This window comes from Chlorocebus sabaeus, chromosome 14 (assembly GCF_047675955.1).
Source record: "Chlorocebus sabaeus isolate Y175 chromosome 14, mChlSab1.0.hap1, whole genome shotgun sequence".
Classification (NCBI taxonomy): Eukaryota; Metazoa; Chordata; class Mammalia; order Primates; family Cercopithecidae; genus Chlorocebus; species Chlorocebus sabaeus.
In genome coordinates, this window is record NC_132917.1 from 70,011,058 (window position 1) to 70,030,046 (window position 18,989).

General features: G+C 45.8%; 1 protein-coding gene across 6 annotated transcripts in view; it reads right to left on the reverse strand.

Annotated features, from left to right (window-relative positions):
* The window catches only part of C14H2orf42 (chromosome 14 C2orf42 homolog), a 42,454-nt gene that overhangs the window by 16,005 nt on the left and 7,460 nt on the right, over positions 1–18,989 (reverse strand). For 4 of the 6 annotated variants that reach the window (XM_007970336.3, XM_007970335.3, XM_007970334.3 and 1 more), the window contains exons 2-6: positions 18,149–18,417; positions 16,639–17,473; positions 14,941–15,051; positions 10,620–10,724; positions 3,695–3,799 (exon numbers count right to left, since the gene is read on the reverse strand). In XM_007970336.3, coding sequence (XP_007968527.1) covers positions 3,695–3,799; positions 10,620–10,724; positions 14,941–15,051; positions 16,639–17,461 — 1,144 coding nt within the window. In that variant the 5' untranslated portion in view covers positions 17,462–17,473; positions 18,149–18,417. The remainder of the gene's footprint in view (positions 1–3,694; positions 3,800–10,619; positions 10,725–14,940; positions 15,052–16,638; positions 17,474–18,148; positions 18,418–18,989) is intronic. The other 2 variants (XM_038007056.2, XM_073023054.1) reach the window with 2 other exon arrangements.

Genomic DNA, 18,989 nt, shown 5'->3' on the forward strand with positions numbered 1-18,989 from the left:
TAGCCTGGGCAACAAAGGAAGACCCGGTGTCTACAAAAAAAAATTTTTTTTTGAGATGGAGTCTCACTCTGTTGCCCAGGCTGGAGTGCAATGGCATGATCTCGGCTCACTGCAACCTCTGCCTTCCAGGTTCAAGCAATCCTCCTGCCTCAGCCTCCTGAGCAGCTGGGACTACAGGCATGTGTCACCACACCTGGCTAATTTTTATATTTTTAGTAGAGATGGGGTTCACCATGTTGGCCAGGCAGGTCTAAACTCCTGACCTCGTGATTCACCCACCTCGGCCTCCCAAAGTGCTGGGATTGCAGGTGTGAGCCACCGTGCCTGGCCAAAAAAATTTTTTTTAATTAGCCAGGCGTGGTGGCATGCACCTGCTGTCCCAGCTACTTGGGAGGCTGAGGTGGGAGGATCAACTGAGTCGAGGAGGTTAAGGCTGCAGTAAGCCATGGTCATGCTACTGCACTCCAGCCTGGTCAACAGAGTGAGACCCTCCCTCAAAAAGGAAAAAAAAAAGAAAAGAAAAGAAAGGCCAGGCATGGTGACTCACACCTGTAATTCTAGCACTTTGGGAGGCTAAGGTGGGTGAATTACCTGAGATCAGCTTGGCCAACATGGTGAAACCCCATCTCTACTAAAAATACACACACACAAAAAAATTAGCTGGGCATGGTGGTGTGTGCCTGTAACTACAGCTACTCGGCAGGTTGAGGCAGGAGATCGCTTGAACCCAGGAGGCAGAGGTTGCAGTGAGCCAAGATCACGCCACTGCACTCCAGCCTGGGCAACAGAGTGAGACTCCATTGAAAAAAAAGAAAAAAGAAAATGAAAAAACAAACCAACAGAGTAGACCCTTGTCACTCACCAGGTATAACATTTCAAATCCGCAATTTTAAAAAGACCAACACAGCACAGACTTTCCCCCTTAAAGGGTATGCGAAGTAAGATGGGATGAGAACAGTGAGGCTAAGGTGGACTGCCTCCACTTGATTTCCTCTTGCTCGCTATCCCCAGGTTCTTGCTATTTGCATTCATGTCTAAGCAAACTAACGATATGCTCTCTCACCCGATGGTCAGCACCATGAATGCTGAGGGACTACAAGTTAGGACACTGCTTACCCAGCAAGCATCTGTCTTTCTCCCGAATATGACCTCAAGGCAGGCAAAATACTTGAAAGTGCTTAACAAACCTTTTAAAGAAACTTGCGGCCAGGCACGGTGGCTCACACCTGTAATTCCAGCACTTTGGGAGGACGAGGTGGGTGGATCACCAGGTCAGGAGATTGAGACCATTCTGGCTAACATGGTGAAACCCCATCTCTACTAAAAATACAAAAAATTAGCCAGGCATAGTGGCATGCACCTGTAGTCCCAGCTACTTGGGAGGCTGAGGCAGGAGAATCGCTTGAACTCGGGAGGCAGAGGTTGCAGTGAGCCAAGATCACACCACTGCACTCCAGCCTGGGCAACAGAGCAAGACTTCGTCTCAAAAAGAAAAAAAAAAGAAACTTGCCAGGCATTAGGTCAACTTAAGAGAGTTAAGGGCTGGGTGCGGTGGCACAAGCCTGTAATCCCAGCACTTTGGGAGGTCGAGGCGGGTGGATCAAGAGGTCAGGAGATCGAGACCATCCTGACTAACACAGTGAAACTCCATCTCTACTAAAAATACAAAAAATTAGCAAGGCGTGGTGGCAGGTGCCTGTAGTCCCAGCTACTTGGGAGGCTGAGGCAGAAGAATGGCGTGAACCTTGGAGGCAGAGCTTGCAGTGAGCCGAGATCACGCCACTGTACTCCAGCCTGGGTGACAGAGCGAGACTCCATCTCAAAAAAAAAAAAAGAGAGTTAAGGGGAGGGGGTCTAGTGAGTTCAGAGTCTTCCTTAAAAATTCTTTCCAAACCAGGTGCGGTGGCTCACAACTGTAATTCCAACACTTTGGGAGGCCTAGGTGGGCAGATCACTTGAGGTCAGAAGTTTCAGACCAGCCTGGCCAACATGGTGAAACCCTATTTCTACTAAAAATACAAAAATTAGCCAGGAGTGGTGATGCATGCCTATAATCCCAGCTACTCAGGAGGCTGAAACACGAGAATCTCTTGAGCCTGGGAGGTGGAGGTTGTAGTGAGCCAAGACTGTGCCACTGCACTCCAGCCTGTGTGACAAAGCAAGACTGTCTCAAAAAATAAAAAAGAATTAACTTAAAGAAGACTTCATAAAACATACACACTCATAGTCCAGGAGTGAGCTGATGGAAACTTGGACAAAGGTGGTAGTAATGGAGATGGTGAGACAGAGTAGAGGGTGGTACAGGAATGGGGTGGAAGAATGGGATGGAAGAGGGAATGGGATGGGATGGAAGAGGACGATAAGTGTTTAGCTTATAGTATTATCAATATTCTGTTTTCTGGGCTGGGCACGGTGGCTCACGTCTGTAATCCCAGCACTTTGGGAGGCCGAGGCAGGTGGATCACCTGAGGTCAGGAGTTCAAGACCAGCCTGGCTAACATGGCGAAACCTCATCTCTACTAAAAATACAAAAAATTGGCCGGGCATGGTGGTGCACACCTGTAATCCCAGCTACTTGGGAGGCTGAGGCAGGAGAATCGCTTGAACCCGGGAGGTGGAGGTAATAGTGAGCCAAGATCACGCCACTGCACTCCAGCCTGGGCGACAAGTGATTCTCCTGCCTCAGCCTCCTGAGTAGCTGGGACTACAGGCCTGTGCCACCACACCCAGCTAATAGAATACTTTTAAGGCAACAAGCAGAGACCGGTTAGATCTGAAAATGCTGACGTTCCACGAGGCTATTAGAAATCACACCCAAATACAGCCTGTGTTCTCCAATCTTCCTCAGCGTGTTTATGTCTTTTTTTTTTTAGATGGAGTCTCGCCCTGTTGCCCAGGCTGAAGTGCAATGGTGCAATAATCTCGGCTCACTTCAACCTCCGCCTCCCGGGTTCAAGCAATTCTCCCACCTCAGCCTCCCAGGTAGTTGGGACTACAGGCACCCACTATCGTGCCTGGCTAATTGTTTTCTATTTTTAGTAGAGACGGGGTTTCACCATGTTGGCCAGGCTGGTCTTAAACTCCTGACCTCAAGTGATCCACCCGCCTCGGCCTCCCAAAGTGCTGGGATTACAAGTGTGAGCCACCTCGCCCGGCCAGCATGTTTAGTAATTCTCTATAACTATCTTAGTCTCATGTATTAGATTTTCATTTTTTCTTTTTTCTATACAGGGTCTCGCTTTGTCACCCAGGCTGGAGTGCAGTGGCACTATTTTTTGAAGAGATGGGGTTCGCTATGTTGTGCAGGCTTAGATGTTCATCTTTTTTTCCCCTTGCTTTGATTTTAAGTTTGAGAGTTAGAAAAGTTTTATAAAGCTTCGGTATCTCCCTCACCAAACACACACACACACGCACACACACGCGCACATGAACTTGTGCGAGCAATCAGACTATCTGCCTTTACTTATTATTTGCTATGTTTTTTCTCTTCTGTCTCTAAATTATAATAATTTTGCTGTTCCTGAATTTTAATTATGTGATTGTTCTTTTGTTTCAATTAGATTTCTACTTTCTTGTGGCCCAGTGCTCTCTGGACTGAAGTCCAATTACTTTTCCTATAAGAGTAGAATTACAGCATAATTACCTTAATTTCTCCTACTTTCAGTAAGAGCCCAGTTAGATGAACAATACTTACCATCAAACTGATAGTGCATGGTCTGATGGATGCGTTCTGTGACACTGGCCAGCCAGTCTTGGAAGGATAAAGTCACTTGTGCCTCATCTAACAGCTGACCACAGGCTAGGAAAAAAAAACACACACACACACACACACATTTCTTTAGTAACTTTTCTTACAAAATAAACAGCTAACTGAAGTTTGAAAAAGTTAAGAAGTTTTTTATTTTTATTTTTTTGAGACGGAGTTTCACCCTTGTCGCCCAGGCCGGAGTGCAGTGGCATGATCTCAGCTCACTGCAGTCTCCGCCTCCCGGGTTCAAGCGATTTTCCTGCCTCAGACTCCTGAGTAGCTGGGATTACAGGTACCCTCCACCACACCTGGCTAATTGTTGCATTTTTATAGAGGTGGGGTTTCATCATGTTGGCCAGGCTGGTCTCCAACTCCTGACCTCAGGTGATCCACCCACCTCGGCCTCCCAAAGTGTAGGGATTACAGATGTGAGCCACCGTGTCCGGCCCCCACCTGTTTTTTATTTGTTGACAAGGCTTTGTCATGTTGCCCAGCTGGCTTCGAACTCCTGGGTTCAAGCAATCCACCTGCCTCAGCCTCCTGAAGTGCTGGGAGAAGTGTTAATAAGTTTGTCCAGAAAAAAAAAAAAACTTGAAGCTGAACTTCAAAGAAAGCCAATAAACTAAATGAAATAAGATATTCTGGGATTTTTTCTTTTTCAGACAGAGTCTCACTCTGTCACTCTGGCTGGGGTGAAGTGGCATGATCTTGGCTCACTGCACCCTCCGCCTCCCGGGTTTAAGCGATTCTCATGCCTCAGCCTCCTAAGGAGCTGGGACTACAGGTGCGTCACCATGCCCAGCCAATTTTGTTTTCTTTTTAATAGAGACAGGGTTTTTGCCATGTTGCCCAGGCTGGTCTCAAACTCTGGCCTCAAGTGATCTGCCCATCTTGGCCTCCCAAAGTGCTGGATTACAGGCATGAGTCACCTGAGGTCAGGAATTCAAGACCAGCCTGGCCAACATGGTGAAACCCCGTCTCTACGAAAAATACAAAAATTAGCTGGGTGTGGTGGCATGCGCCTGTAATCACAGCTACTCTGGAGGCTGAGGTGGGAGAATTACTTGAACCTGGGAGGCGGAGGTTGACAGTGAACTGAGATCGCGCCACAGCACTCTAGCCTGGAAAAGAGTAAGACTCTGTCTCAAAAAAAAAAAAAAAAGAAAATACGAAATGAGAAGCAACACTAAACTGCATATTAAAGAATGGTCCTATATAATGACTGTTTTAGGATGGGCTTGGTTGCTCATGCCTGTAATTCCAGCACTTCGGGAGGCTGAGGCAGGAGGATCACTTGAGCTCACAAGTTTGAGACCAGCCTGGGTAACATGGCGAAAGCTTGTCTCCACCAAAAATACAAAAAATTAACCAGGTGAGGCCGGGTGCAGTGACCCCCGCCTGTAATCCCAGCTCTTTAGGAGGCCAAGGTGGGCAGATCACGAGGTCAGGAGATCGAGACCAGCCTGGCTAATACGGTGAAACTAAAAATACAAAAAATTAGCCAGGTGAGGTGGCAGGCACCTGTGGTCCCAGCTACTCAGGAGGCTGAGGCAGAAGAATGGCGTGAACCCAGGAGGCGGAGCTTACAGTAAGCCGAGATCGCACCACTGTACTCCAGCCTGGGTGACAGAGCAAGACTCCGTCTCAAAAAAAAAAAAAAAATTTCCCGGGCGTGGTGGTGCATGACTGTGGTCCCAACTACCTCTGGGAGGATTGCTTAAGCCCAGGAGGCAGAGGCTGCAGTGAGCCGAGATCACGCCTCTGCACTCCAGACTGGGTGATAGAGTGAGACCCCATCTCAAGTAAAAATAAATAAATAAGTAAAAATAATGGCTGTTTTAATTAGTTCTGTTCCTGATGAATATGTATCCATATGCCCCAGACCCTCTCAATGATGAACATATTGTTTCATGCCAAGGTTGAGCACAAATAGATTAAGACTGAGTGATGAACACACTGTGGGTTGCAATGATATCTTCAGACTTAAAACCTAAAACCTTGTATTCAGAAATGTAAAATGAATTAATTCACTTTTTTTTTTTTTTTTTTTTGAGACAGAGTCTTGCTCTGTTGCCCAGGCTAGAGTGCAGTGGCACGATCTCGGCTCACTGCAACCTCTGCCTCCCAGGTTCAAGAGATTCTCCTGCCTCAGCCTCCTGAGTAGCTGGGATTACAGGCGCCTGCTACCGTGCCTGGCTAATTTTTGTATTTTTAGCAGAGATGGGGTTTTAACATCTTGGCCAGACTGGTCTTGAACTCCTGACCTTGTGATCCAACCACCTCGGCCTCCCAAAGTGCTGGCATTACAGGCATGAGCCACCATGCCTGGCCAAATTCACTTTTTTTGTGTGTTGCTTTTTTTTTTGAGGCGGAGTCTCGCTCTGTCACCCAGGCTGGAATGCAGTGGTATGATCTCGGCTCACTGCAAGGTCTGCCTCCCGGGTTCACACCATTCTCCTGCCTCAGCCTCCCAAGTAGCTGGGACTACAGGTGCCCGCCACCATGCTCAGCTAAATTTTTGTATTTTTAGTAGACAGAGTTTCACCGTGTTAGCCAGGACGGTCTTGATCTCCTGACCTCGTGATCCGCTTGCCTTGGCCTCCCAAAGTGCTGGGATTACAGGCGTGAGCCACCGCGCCTGGCATTCACTTTTAAATATAAGTGAAAGTGAAATCTTGCAGCCCTGGAGTAAATAACTGGAAAATACAGTAACGAGTGATGGAATTTAATGGAGCCAGTTTAGAGTTAAGAGTCAAAAGGCTATGGGAGGCTGGATATGGTGGCTCATGCCTGTAATCCCAGCACTTTGGGAGGCCAAGGCGGGTGGATCACCTGAGGTCAGGAGTTCGAGACCAGCCTGGCCAACATGGTGAAACCCTGTCTCTACTAAAAATACAAAAAATTAGCCAGGCGTGGTGGTGTGCACCTATAATCCCAGCTACTCGGGAGGAGGCAGGAGAATCACTTGAGCCCAGGAGGCGGAGGTTGCAGTAAGCTGAGATTATACCACTATACTCCAGCCTGGGTGACAGAGTGAGACAGAGTCTCACAAAAAAAAAAAAAAAAAAAATGGCTATGGAACCTAGGACCCCTACCCACTGAGTGACCAGGGTCCATGTCTCAAGTTCCTCTCTTCTAAGATGAAGATATGCATCTGGATGATCTCCAGATTCTTTCTTCTCTTAAAATATCTTTAGTCCGGGCATGGTAGCTCATGCCTATAATCCTACCACTTTGGGAGGCTGAGGTGGGTGGATCTCTTGAGCCCAGGAGTTTGAGACCAGATTGGGCAACATGACGAAACTCCATCTCTACTAAAAATACAAATAAATAACCAAATGTGGTGGCATGTGCCTGTAGTCCCAGCTACTTGGGAGGCTAAGGTAGGAGGATAACTTGAGCCCAGGAGGCTGCAGTGAGCTGTAATTTAGATTGAAGCCATCTTCCTTTTTCCTTGCACCAAAGGAAGTACAAAAAATTATTAAAAATCAGTCAGGCACAGTGGCTAATGGCTATAATCCCAGCACTTTGGGAGGCCAAGGCAGGCAGATCACTTGAGGCCAGGAGTTTGAGAGCAGCCTGGCCAACATAGCAAAACCCCATCTCTACCAAAAATACAAAAATTAGAAGAGCATAGTGGCAAATGCTTGCAATCCCACCTACTTGGGAGGCTGAGGCACAAGAATTGCTTGAACCTGAGAGGCGAAGGTTGCAGTGAGCTGAGATCGCGCCATTGCACTCTAGCCTGGGTGACAGAGCAAGACTCTGTCTCAAAAAAATATATGTATATAAATAATAAAAAAATCTATGTGATACTGTTGATCTGCTTACTTTGTGACTTTCCTTAAACACTTATGCCTAGAATGCATAATTTTTTTTTTTTTTTTTTTTTTTTTTGAGGCAGTCTTGCTCTGTCACCCAGGCTAGAGTACAGTAGCATGATCTCGCTCACTGCAACCTTTGCCTCCCAGGTTTAAGCGATTCTCCTGCCTCAGCCTCCCAAGTAGCTGGGATTACAAGCACATGCCACCACACTTGGCTAATTTTTTTATACTTTTTAGTAGAGACAGGGTTTCACCATGTTGGCCAGGCTGGTTTCAACTCCTGACCTCAAGTATCTGCCCACCTCAGCTTCCCAAAGTGCTGGGATCACAGGCGTGAGCCACTGCACCTGGTCATAAGTTCTTAATGAATTACTTAATTAGTACTGTTTTATATTATTCTGTTTTTTCTTCATCTCATCCTGTTACCCGTGCAGTGGTGCAATCATGACACACAGAAGCCTCAACATCCCAGGCTCAAGCAATCTTCCCACCTCAGCCTCCTAAGTAGCTGGGTCTACAGGCATGTGACACCACACCTGGCTAATTTTTTGTTGTTGTTTTGGTAGAGATGGAGTCTCACTACTCCCACCTTGGCCTCCCAAAGTGCTGGGATTATAGGCGTGAGCCACCACCCCCAGTCACATAAAACACCATTTTCCTTCAACTTCGAATCTCTACCAATTGCACATGAGTAATAAGCAATAAGATGAACACATCCTGCAAGACACCTGCTGCTAAACATGTCAGAATTTTTTGTTTAAATACATAATTTAGGCCAGGCGTGGTGGCTCACGCCTGTAATCTCAGTACTTTGTGAGGCTAAGGTGAGCAGATCACTTGGGGTCAGGAGTTTGAGACCAGCCTGGACAATACGGTGAAACCCCGTCTCTACTAAAAATATAAAAATTAGCCAGGCATGGTGGCATGCACCTGTAATTCCAGCTACTTGGGAGGCTGAAACAGGAGAATTGCTTGAGCCCAGGGGCAGAGGTTGCAGGGAGCCGAGATCACATCATTGTACTCCAGCCTGGGCGACAGAGTGAGACTCTGTCTCCAAAAAAAAAAAGGAAATAAAAATAAATACATAAATTACTTTTTGAGATAATTGTACATTCACACGTGGTTGTAAGAAATATAAGGCTTGTATACCCTTTATCCAGATTCATCCAAGAGTAGCAGTTTTTAAAACTAGAGTACATCACAGTGAGGAAAATTACATGGCTACAACCTAGTGACCTTATTCACATCTCACCAGCTTTATGTACTTGTGTGTGGTATGCATACAAATAGTTCCAACGTAATTTTAGGACATGTGTAGACTTGTGTGACCAACACCACAGTCAAGACACAAAACAGTCCACAACAAGACGCCCTGTGCTACTCTTTTATTGCTGCTGTTACAACCCTCTCAACTCCCTCTTTCCTTTTTTTTGAGACTAAGTCTTGCTCTTATTGCCCAGGCTGAAGTATAATGGTGCAATCTTGGCTCATTGCAACCTCCGCCTCCCGGGTTTAAGTGATTCTCCTGCCTCAGCCTCTTGAGTAGCTGGGATTACAGATGTCTGCCACCACATACGGCTACTTTTTTCTATTTTTAGTAGAGACAGGGTTTTACCATGTTGGCCAGACTGGTCTCGAACTCCTGACCTAAGGTGATCTGCCTGCCTCAGTCTCTCAAAGTGTTGGGATTACAAGTGTGAGCACTGTGCCCAGCCCCTACCCCCCTTTAAATCTTGTCAACTACTAATCTATTCTCCAACTCTATGGTTTTAGACATAATTGAGCTTTTTAAAAAAATTATTATTATTATTATTATTATTATTATTATTATTTTTGAGATGGAGTCTCGCTCTGTTGCCCAGGCTGGAGTACAGTGGCCGGATCTCAGCTTACTGCAAGCTCCACCTCCCGGGTTCATGCCATTCTCCTGCCTCAGCCTCCCGAGTAGCTGGGACTACAGGTGCCCGCCACCTCACCCAGCTAGTTTTTTGTATTTTTTAGTAGAGACGGGGTTTCACCGTGTTAGCCAGGATGGTATCCATCTCCTGACCTCGTGATCTGCCCGTCTCGGCCTCCCAAAGTGCTGGGATTACAGGCTTGAGCCACCATGCCCGGCCAAAAAAATTATTTTTTAAAATTAAAAAATATTATTTCATCACCCAGGTATTTTTAAAATTTAATTATACATATGTTTTGTTTGTTTGTTTGTTTTTGAGACAGAGTCTCGCTCTGTCGCCCAGGCTGGAGTACAGTGGCCGGATCTCAGCTTGCTGCAAGCTCCGCCTCCCAGGTTTACTCCATTCTTCTGCCTCAGCCTCCCGAGTAGCTGGGACTACAGGTGCCCGCCACCTCGCCCAGCTAGTTTTTTGTATTTTTTAGTAGCGACGGGGTTTCACCGTGTTAGCCAGGATGGTCTCAATTTCCTGACCTTGTGATCCGCCCGTCTCGGCCTCCCAAAGTGCTGGGATTATAGGCTTGAACCACCGCGCCCGGCTGTTTGTTTTTTTAAGTAGAGACAGGGTTTTGCCACGTTGGCCAGGCTGACCTCAAACTGCTGGCCTCAAGTAATCCACCTGGCTTGGCCTCCCAAAGTGCTGGGATTACAGGCATGTGCCACCACACCCAGCCACATCACCCAAATTATTAAGCCTAGTATCCATTAGTTATTTTTCCTGATTCTCTCACCCGCTTCCACCTTTCCTCCCTCCTCTCACGTTTCACCCTCCAATAACCCCCGGTGTGTTGCTCCCCTCTATGCGTCCATGTGTTCTCATCATTTAGTTCCCACTTATAAGTGGGAACATGCTGTATTTGGTTTTCTGTTCCTGCATTAGTTTGCTAAGGATAATGGCCTCCAGCATAATTTAGCTTTGAGCATGATTTGAAACTGGTGGGACAGGAAAGACTTCAGCCTCAGTGCCTCTGTTAGTGTTTATATTGGGACTCTTTGGGTGACAATGTGCAACATTTCTTTTGATTATACTGCTTCTGGCTTCTTTAGGATGACTTTCCACCACGGTAGCCTATTCTAGGGAGGGGAAACTTACCCTGCCTTTTTAACGAGGAAGCAACCACAGGCTTTTTCAGGCCACTTTTCCTTAGATTACTGCTCACTGCATCTTGAGGCAGTGGTGAACTGTTCATCTGTGCACCTAAACCACAAATCATTACAGGTTTAACAATGTATCTGCTAAATATAAATTGATTTGATGTTAATTTTTAGAGTCTAAAACATATAAACAGTCTTTGCTAATTTCTAGGTTAGCTTCACAGTTTCTAGAAGGGGTTAGCATTAGCCTTTACACATAAAATTTTAGCTTTCTTATGCTCTTTATAGGAAATTGGATGAATAAACAGAAATGAAAGGAAGAAAAACATTCACTTATTGCTCCCACCTGTCAGACAATTACGATGAATTTTCTAGTGAACTGTCTTCCATTTTCTTCTCTGTGAATGTACTGCTGGTTTTGTGATTTTTTTTTTTTTTTTTTTTTGAGATAGAGTCTTGCTCTGTCGCCCAGACTGGAGTGCAGTGGCATGATCTCGGCTCACTGCAAGCTCCACCTCCTGAGTAGCTGGGACCACAGGCACCCGCCACCATGCCTGGCTAACTTTTTTTTTTTTTTTTTTTTTTTTTTTTGAGACAAAGTCTGTCTGTGTCGCCCAGGCTGGAGTGCAGTGGCGCGATCTCAGCTCACTGCAACCTCCACCTCCCGGGTTCATACCATTCTCCTGCCTCAGCCTCCTGAGTAGCTGGGACTACAGGCGCCCGCCACCATGCCCGGCTAATTTTTTATATTTTTAGTAGAGACAGGGTTTCACCGCGTTAGCCAGGACGGTCTCGGTCTCCTGACCTCGTGATCCACCCGCCTCGGCCTCCCAAAGTGCTGGGATTACAGGCGTGAGCCACCGCACCCCGCCGAAATTCAAGTTTAACTGAGTATTCTATACTTTATCTGGCTACCCAAGTGATCTGAGCATTTTCCCAAATTCTTTATTACAATTTATTTTTTATTTTTATTTTTTAGAGATGAGGTCTTGCTATGTTGCCCAGGCTGGAATGCAGTGGCTATTCGCAGGTCCAATCACAGTGGGCTAGAGCCTTGAGCTCCTGGGCTCAAGGGATCCTCCTGCCTCAGTTTCCTGAGTAGCTGGGACTACAGGCATGCCCCACTGCACCCAGACTATACTCATTTTTATGCCTGCCTGATATTCTATGGTAAAGTGGCTTTACCATGGTTCATTTAACTATCCCCAGTGGTTAACTCTTAGTTGTTTCTAATTTTTTAATACTCTAAATAATCATAAAATCAGTATCTCCAGACAAAATGTTTTTCCTATACCAATAATTATTTCCTTAAAAAAGATTATTTAGAAGTGGGGCTGGGCATGGTGGCTCACACCTGTAATCCCAGCACTTTGGGAGGCCAAGACAGGTGGATCACCTGAAGTCAGGAGTTCGAGACCAGTCTGGCCAACATAATGAAACCTCATCTCTAAAAATACAAAAATTAGCTGGGCATGGTAGCAAGCACCTGTAATCCCAGCTACTTAGGAGACCGAGGCAGGAGAATCACTTGAACCCGGGAGGTGGAGGTTGCAGTGAGCTGAGATTGCGCCATCACACTCCAGCCTGGGTGACGAGAGCCAAACTCCATCTCAAAAAAAAAAAAAAAAAAACAGCCAAGCATGGTGGCACATGCCTGTAATCCCACCTACTTGGGAGGCTAAGGTAGGAGAATTGCTTGAACCCAGGAGGCGGAGGATGCAGTGAGCCGAGATCACATCATTGCACGATCCAGAGCAAGACTCCGTTTCCAAAAAAAAGGGCAAAGACTAATAAGTAAACATTTAACAACAATTTCTGCTCTATATTCCTGCCAGAACTGCCTCTCTAAAATGCACAAATGACCATGTCACTTTGTTTCTCCATCTTTCTTCAACTTCCCAGCACCAAAACTCTTATGCATGACCACCTGATCCATCCCTAGCAATATTCCCAACTTTGCCAGCTGGGCATGGTGGCTCACATCTGTAATTCCAACACTTTGGGAGGCTAGGGCAGGAGGATCACTTGAGGTCAGGAGTTTGAGACCAGCCTGGTCAACCAGTGAAACCCTGTCTCTACAAAAAACAAACCAAAAACTTAGCCGGGCATGGTATCTTGTGCCTGTAGTTCCAGCTACTTGGGAGGCTGAGGCAGGAGGATCTCTTGAGCCTAGGAGGTCCAGGCTGCAGTGAGCATGCCCCTGCACTCCAGCTTGGGCAACAGAGTGAGAACTCATCTCCTAAAAAACAAACAGGCCAGACGCGGTGGTTCACGCCTGTAATCCCAGCACTTTGGGAGGCCGAGATGGACAGATCACAAGGTCAGGAGATCGAGACCATCCTGGCTAACACGGTGAAACCCCATCTCTACTAAAAATATAAAAAATTAGCTGGGCATGGTGGCAGGCCCCTATAGTCCCAGCTACTCGGAAGGCTGAGGCAGGAGAACAGCGTGAACCCAGGAGGTGGAGCTTGCAGTGAGCCGAGATGCGCCACTGCACTACAGCCTGGGCAACAGAGTGAGACTACGTCTCAAAAGAAAAAAACAAACAAACAAAAAAACACATGAAACTTTGCTAATTTGGTAGCAAAAGGTATCTTGTTTTAATTTTGCATTTCTAAAATGTTTGCACTTTTCTGTTTACTAGTAAGTTTGGAGTTTGGTCCACAGGTAGGGACCAAGTAATATTTTCATTTTGTTTAGACTCTAGGTCTCTTGATGCTTACCTACTAGGATACTTCACCATTTTCATATTGATTTATCAGAGTCCTTAACTGACACTAGTATTAAGCATTTGAATTTAAAAATGTGGCCTGGCCGGGCATGGTGGCTCACGCCTATAATCCCAGCACTTTGGGAGGCCAATGAGGGTGGATTCACCTGAGGTCAGGAGTTCAAGACCAGCCTGGCCAACAGGGTGAACCCCATCTCTACTAAAAATACAAAAATTAGCCGGGCATGGTGGTGGGCGCCTGTAATCCCAGCTACTCGAGAGGCTGAGGCATGAGAATTGCTTGAACCTGGGCAGTGGAGGTTGCAGTGAGCCGAGATCACATCAGTGCACTCCAGCCTTGGCAACAGAGTGAGACTCCATCTCTCAATAAATAAATAAATAAATAAATAAGGCTGGGTGCAGTGGCTCACACCTGTAATCCCAGCACTTTGGGAAGCCAAAGCGGATGGATCACCTGAGGTCAGGAGTTCGAGACCAGCCTGACTAATATGGTGAAACCCCATCTCTACTAAAAATACAAAAATTAACTGGGCGTGCACCTGTAGTCCCAGCTACTCAGGAGGCTGATATGCGAACTGCTGGAACCCGGGAGGCAGAGGTTGCAGTAAGCCAAGATTGCACCACTGCATTCCAGCCTGGGCGACAGAGTAAGACTCCATCTCAAAAAAAAAAAAAAAAGAAAAAAAGGAAAAAAATGTGTGTGTGGGTGTGTATATGTGTGTGTTTCTCCATATACTGAAAATGAGGACAATAAACTATATTTCTAAATTAGTGTGGGGAATATAACCACTGTCACAAAATTTTTTTTTTTTTTCTTTGAGACGGAGTCTCGCTCTGTCACCCAGGCTGGAGTGCAGTGGTGCAATCTCCGCTCACTGCAAGCTCCACTGCCTCCCGGGTTAACGCCATTCTCCTGCCTCAGCCTCCCTAGAAGCTGGGACTACAGGCACCCACCACCACGCCCGGCTAATTTTTTTTGTATTTTCAGTAGAGACGGGGTTTCACCGTGTTCACCAGGATGGTCTTGATCTCCTGACCTCATGATCCGCCCACCTCGGCCTCCCAAAGTGCTGGGATTACAGGCGTGAACCACCGTGCCCGGCCTGTCACAAAAATTTTTTAAACACTCTATGGATGAAAACTTCATAATACTATCCTAAGGCAGATTAAGGTATAAGATTAATCTGTTTAAGGGGTGTACACACATATACAGTAAAAGCAGAATTTGGTTGGATCTTATTTTTGGCTAAGTAATCAAACTTTTAGCTTAACTTGAAAAAGAATCATCAATGGAGAGTAAAACGTTTCTCAGGAAAAAATCCATAAGAACAAAAACATATTTCTTGGCCAGGTGTGGTAGCTCACACCTATAATTCCAGCACTCTGGGAGGCCAAGATGGGAGAATCACTTAAGGCCTGGAGTTCGAGGCCAGCCTGGGCAACATGGTAAGACCCGTGTCTCTTTAATAAAAATAAAATAAAATATAATATTTTCTTATAATTGTTGAGGTTCAGTAAAAGACATATAACATAGTAAAACAATCTCTAAAGACGATATCACCAAACCAACCAACCAGACTCTTACCAGATACTTCATCCTTTCTCCTCTTCTTTGACTTAGAGGCAGTAGACTCACAAGCTGATACTGTTGATTCTGAATGGCAACCTAACTGGGGTACAATAATCTCTTTAAGACCTAAAAAATAGAAGATTTCTGAATTGTTAATCCTATCCAAGGGTAAGTATGAGTATGGGCCTCTATCTAGCAAAAAGTTAATTTCTTTTTAAAAATCCCCCAAACAAATTATCCCAGTGTGGGCAACATAGGCAGACCCCATCTCTACAAAAAATAAAAAATTAGCACATCTGTGGTCCCAGTTACTTGAGAGGCTGAAGTGGGAGGATCACTTGAGCCCAGGAGGGTCAAGGCTGTAATGAGCTGTGATTACGTCACTGCATGCCAGCCTAGGCGACAGAGCCAGGCCCTGTTTCAAAAAACGAACCAAAAACAAAAACCAAAAAAAATTATGGACTGATTGCTTGCTTTAAAATAAGTTCCTTGGGCTGGGTGCAGTGGCTCACGTCTGTAATCCCAGCACTTTGGGAGGCCGAGCTGGGTGGATCACCTGAGGTCAGGAGTTTGAGACCAGTCTGGCCAACATGGTGAAACCCCATCTCTAATAAAAATACAAAAATTAGCTGGGCATGGTGGCACATGCCTGTAGTCCCAGCTACTCAGGAGACTGAGGCAGGAGAATTGCTTGAACCCAGGAGGTGGAGATTGTAGTGAGCCGAGATTATGCCATTGCACTCCAGCCTGGGTGACAGAGTGAGACTCCATCTCAATAAATAAATAAATACATAAATAAATAAATTCCTTTAGACTGGGCACAATGGCTTACGCCTGTAATCTCAGCACTTTGGGAGGCTGAGGCAGGCAGATCACCCGAGGCCAAGAGTTTGAGACCAGAGTGGCCAACATGGAGAAACTCCGTCTCTACTAAAAATACAAAAATTGGTCAGGCATGGTGGCAGGTGCCTGTAATCCCAACTACTTGGGAGGCTGAGGCATGAGGATTCCTTGAACCCGGGATGCAGAGGTTGTAGTGAGCCAAGGTTGTGCTGCTGCACTCCAGCCTGGGCAATGGAGCAGATTCTGTCTCAAAAAAAAAAAATTTTTTTTTTGTTCATTCTTTGTTATAATTAACACAGGGCATCTGTGGAAGAGTAAACAGCAAACTAACTTTGCTAGATTGTCTCAGTAAAAAATGATCAAGTCTCTTCATCATTAATTTCAACCAACCAACCAACCTTTATGCAAGTATGCTGACTGGGACTGAAAGAAGGAATGCAACCAGGCGCGGTGGCTCACACCTGTAATCCCAGCACTTTGGGAGGTTGAGGCAGTAGGACTGCTTCAGCCCAGGAGTTCAAGACCAGCCTGGGCAACAAAGTAAGACCCCCATCTCTGCAAAAAAATTTTAAAAATTAGCCAGGCATGGTGGCACGTGCCTGTGGTCCTAGCTATCTGCAGCGACTGAGGTGGGAGGATCTCGAGCCTGAGAGGTCAAGGCTGCTGTGAACTGTGATCATGCCACTGCATTCTAGCCTGGGTAACAAAGTGAGACCCTGTCTCAAAAAAAAAAAAAAAAAAAGAAGGGACACTTTTAATTATCTAGCAACTGTTTCTGAAGGTTGCTAAGACAATCTCCAAATGTATCAATGGAACTCTTTCATTGCAATTTTAGAAAAACATAATAACCAGGTTAACCATACCACCTACCGCTGGAATCAAAATTTAGGAAGTCTGAGAATTCCTGAGCCAATGTCTCGTCACTGGCAAAGGCACAGATGCAAGCAAAGAAATGAATGCATCTCTGGGCTGCCTCATCCTTGGAGGCATTTGACTTGTGCGATTTCAGAGTCTGACAGGAGCAGAAGAAACGGCGCTCAGGCAAGCTTTTGGCACTGATTTTCTGCACAAAAGATGTATGCAAATACCCCAAACTGTGCTTCTGGCTTGCCTTGCATTTCACCACCAAGATGTTTTTAGTAATTCTCTGCACCAGAGGACCTGTGGGTTCCGTGGCCAACTGCCAGATGGTCTGTTTGGTTTCCGGGGAGGCCTGCATTGCATTCAGGACCGAGCTCTTCAGGGTCAGAGGGGTGGCCTCTGCCTGGCAGTTCACCGCCAGCTTGATGTGCTGGCACTGGTTTTCCACAACGCCTTGAGTGGCAGCTTTCAGGCATGAGGGGACATAACACCGTCCAGAGCTCAGCTGAGTGATGATTGTCCCATCCACCGTCTGGATTGTTGTCTCTGAAACTCCAAGCTCCACAAAGCATCGGTAATCAGGGCCCCGGTCTCTTTGCCGCACTGAGTAGACCTGAAGATCAGAGCCTGTAATGATTTTGACAGCTTCAACACTAGGCTGCTTGCGTGCACCATAGCGGAATATGGTTCCACATGTCTTGTTCTTACAGCTCAGTCCCCGGGTTCCATTGTATGTGCCACATCGGGGACACTTTCTGATTCCCCTCAATGTGGCCTTCCCCAAATCAGATAAGAAAGCTGGGACTTTAGTCCTCAGAGAATTTGGTTCCATTTTTCACAGGCCCTACAAAAGATAATATACCCAATAGCATGAGTATACCTTCACACACAAAAGTTAAAGTCACTTGTAACATTTAGTACAGAAAGCAAAATATGAAAAAGCTATCCACTATTTTTTTTTTTTTTTTTGAGACGGAGTCTCGCTCTGTCACCCATGTTGGAGTGCAGCGGCGCAATCTCGGCTCACTGCAACCTCCGCCTCCTGGGTTCAACCGATTCTCCTGCCTCAGCCTCCTGAATACCTGGGACTACAGGCGCCCGCCACCACGCCCAGCTAATTTTTGTATTTTTAGTAGAGACAGGATTTGACCATGTTGGCCAGGCTCGCCTCAAACTCCTGACCTTGTGATCCACCTGCCTAGGCTTCCCAAAGTGCTGGGATTACAGGCGTGAGCCACCACACCCGGCTGCTATCCACTATTTTTAAACTGTACCACAAAACAACATAAATTTAAACCTACAAACAAAATGAAAGTAAAGGAAACTGCCTTTCATACCTATTTTTAAAAATCCTAAAAATCAAAGCATTTCTCCAGGTTTAACTCTGTTTTATATAACAATGGAGGTTAGTTAACCCAATCTTTACATCCCAGATGTTTAACTTCAGCAAAAACTAGAGAACATGAAAGATGAGTTTTTTCCCTTCCATCATTCCCCACAAAACCCAGCCCAATCCTACCTGTACCAGCTGCCAAGGCATCTGGAAAACAGTGTAACCTGAATTAATAAGACCTAAAAGGTGATTCATTAGTTTCTAATAATCAGGCGAAAACACGATCATTTGCAGACTAATGATAAATGCTTAACCCAAAGTCTTCTGAAGTTTGAGCTGTATGGTGTAACAATGCAGACATTCTGCCTCCTCCTCCTTCACCAGCAAATGGCAAAGCTTCTGCCCAATGTTCCACAAATAAGATTCCCACTTCCCTAAGTGAAGATCTTGATAGTCTGCAAGTAAAACAAGAAAAAATATCAAAGTTATACAAAGACAGGATGATTCTTTCCTTGGAAATCAAACAGAATAGGAATCAAAGTCTTTCACAATTACTTGAGAAGTATTTGACAGAAATTATTATGGAAATGGTTAAGTGTTTTGTACTTCCAACTGTAAGAAGGTAAAAAGGTGCTAATGTCATTACAAAGGGGGTTGTCGAGAACACTTTAGAGGCCTGGCATGGTGGCTCACTCCTGTAATACCAGAGATTTGGGAGGCTGAGGTGGAGGATACTTGAGCCCAGGAGTTCAAGACCAGCCTGGACAACATAGTAAGATCTCATTTCTATAAAAAAAAATTAAAAATTAGCTGGGCATGGTAGTGTGCACCTGTAGTTCCAGCTATGTTGGAGGCAGAAGTGGGAGGATCACCTGAGTCCAGGAGAGCAAGGCTGCACATTGTGCCATTATACCCCAGCCTTGGCGACAGAGCAGGACCCCATCTCTTTTTTTTTTTTTTTGAGACAGAGTCTCAATCTGCTCACCCAGGCTGGAGTGCAGGGTGCAATCTCGGCTCACTGCAACCT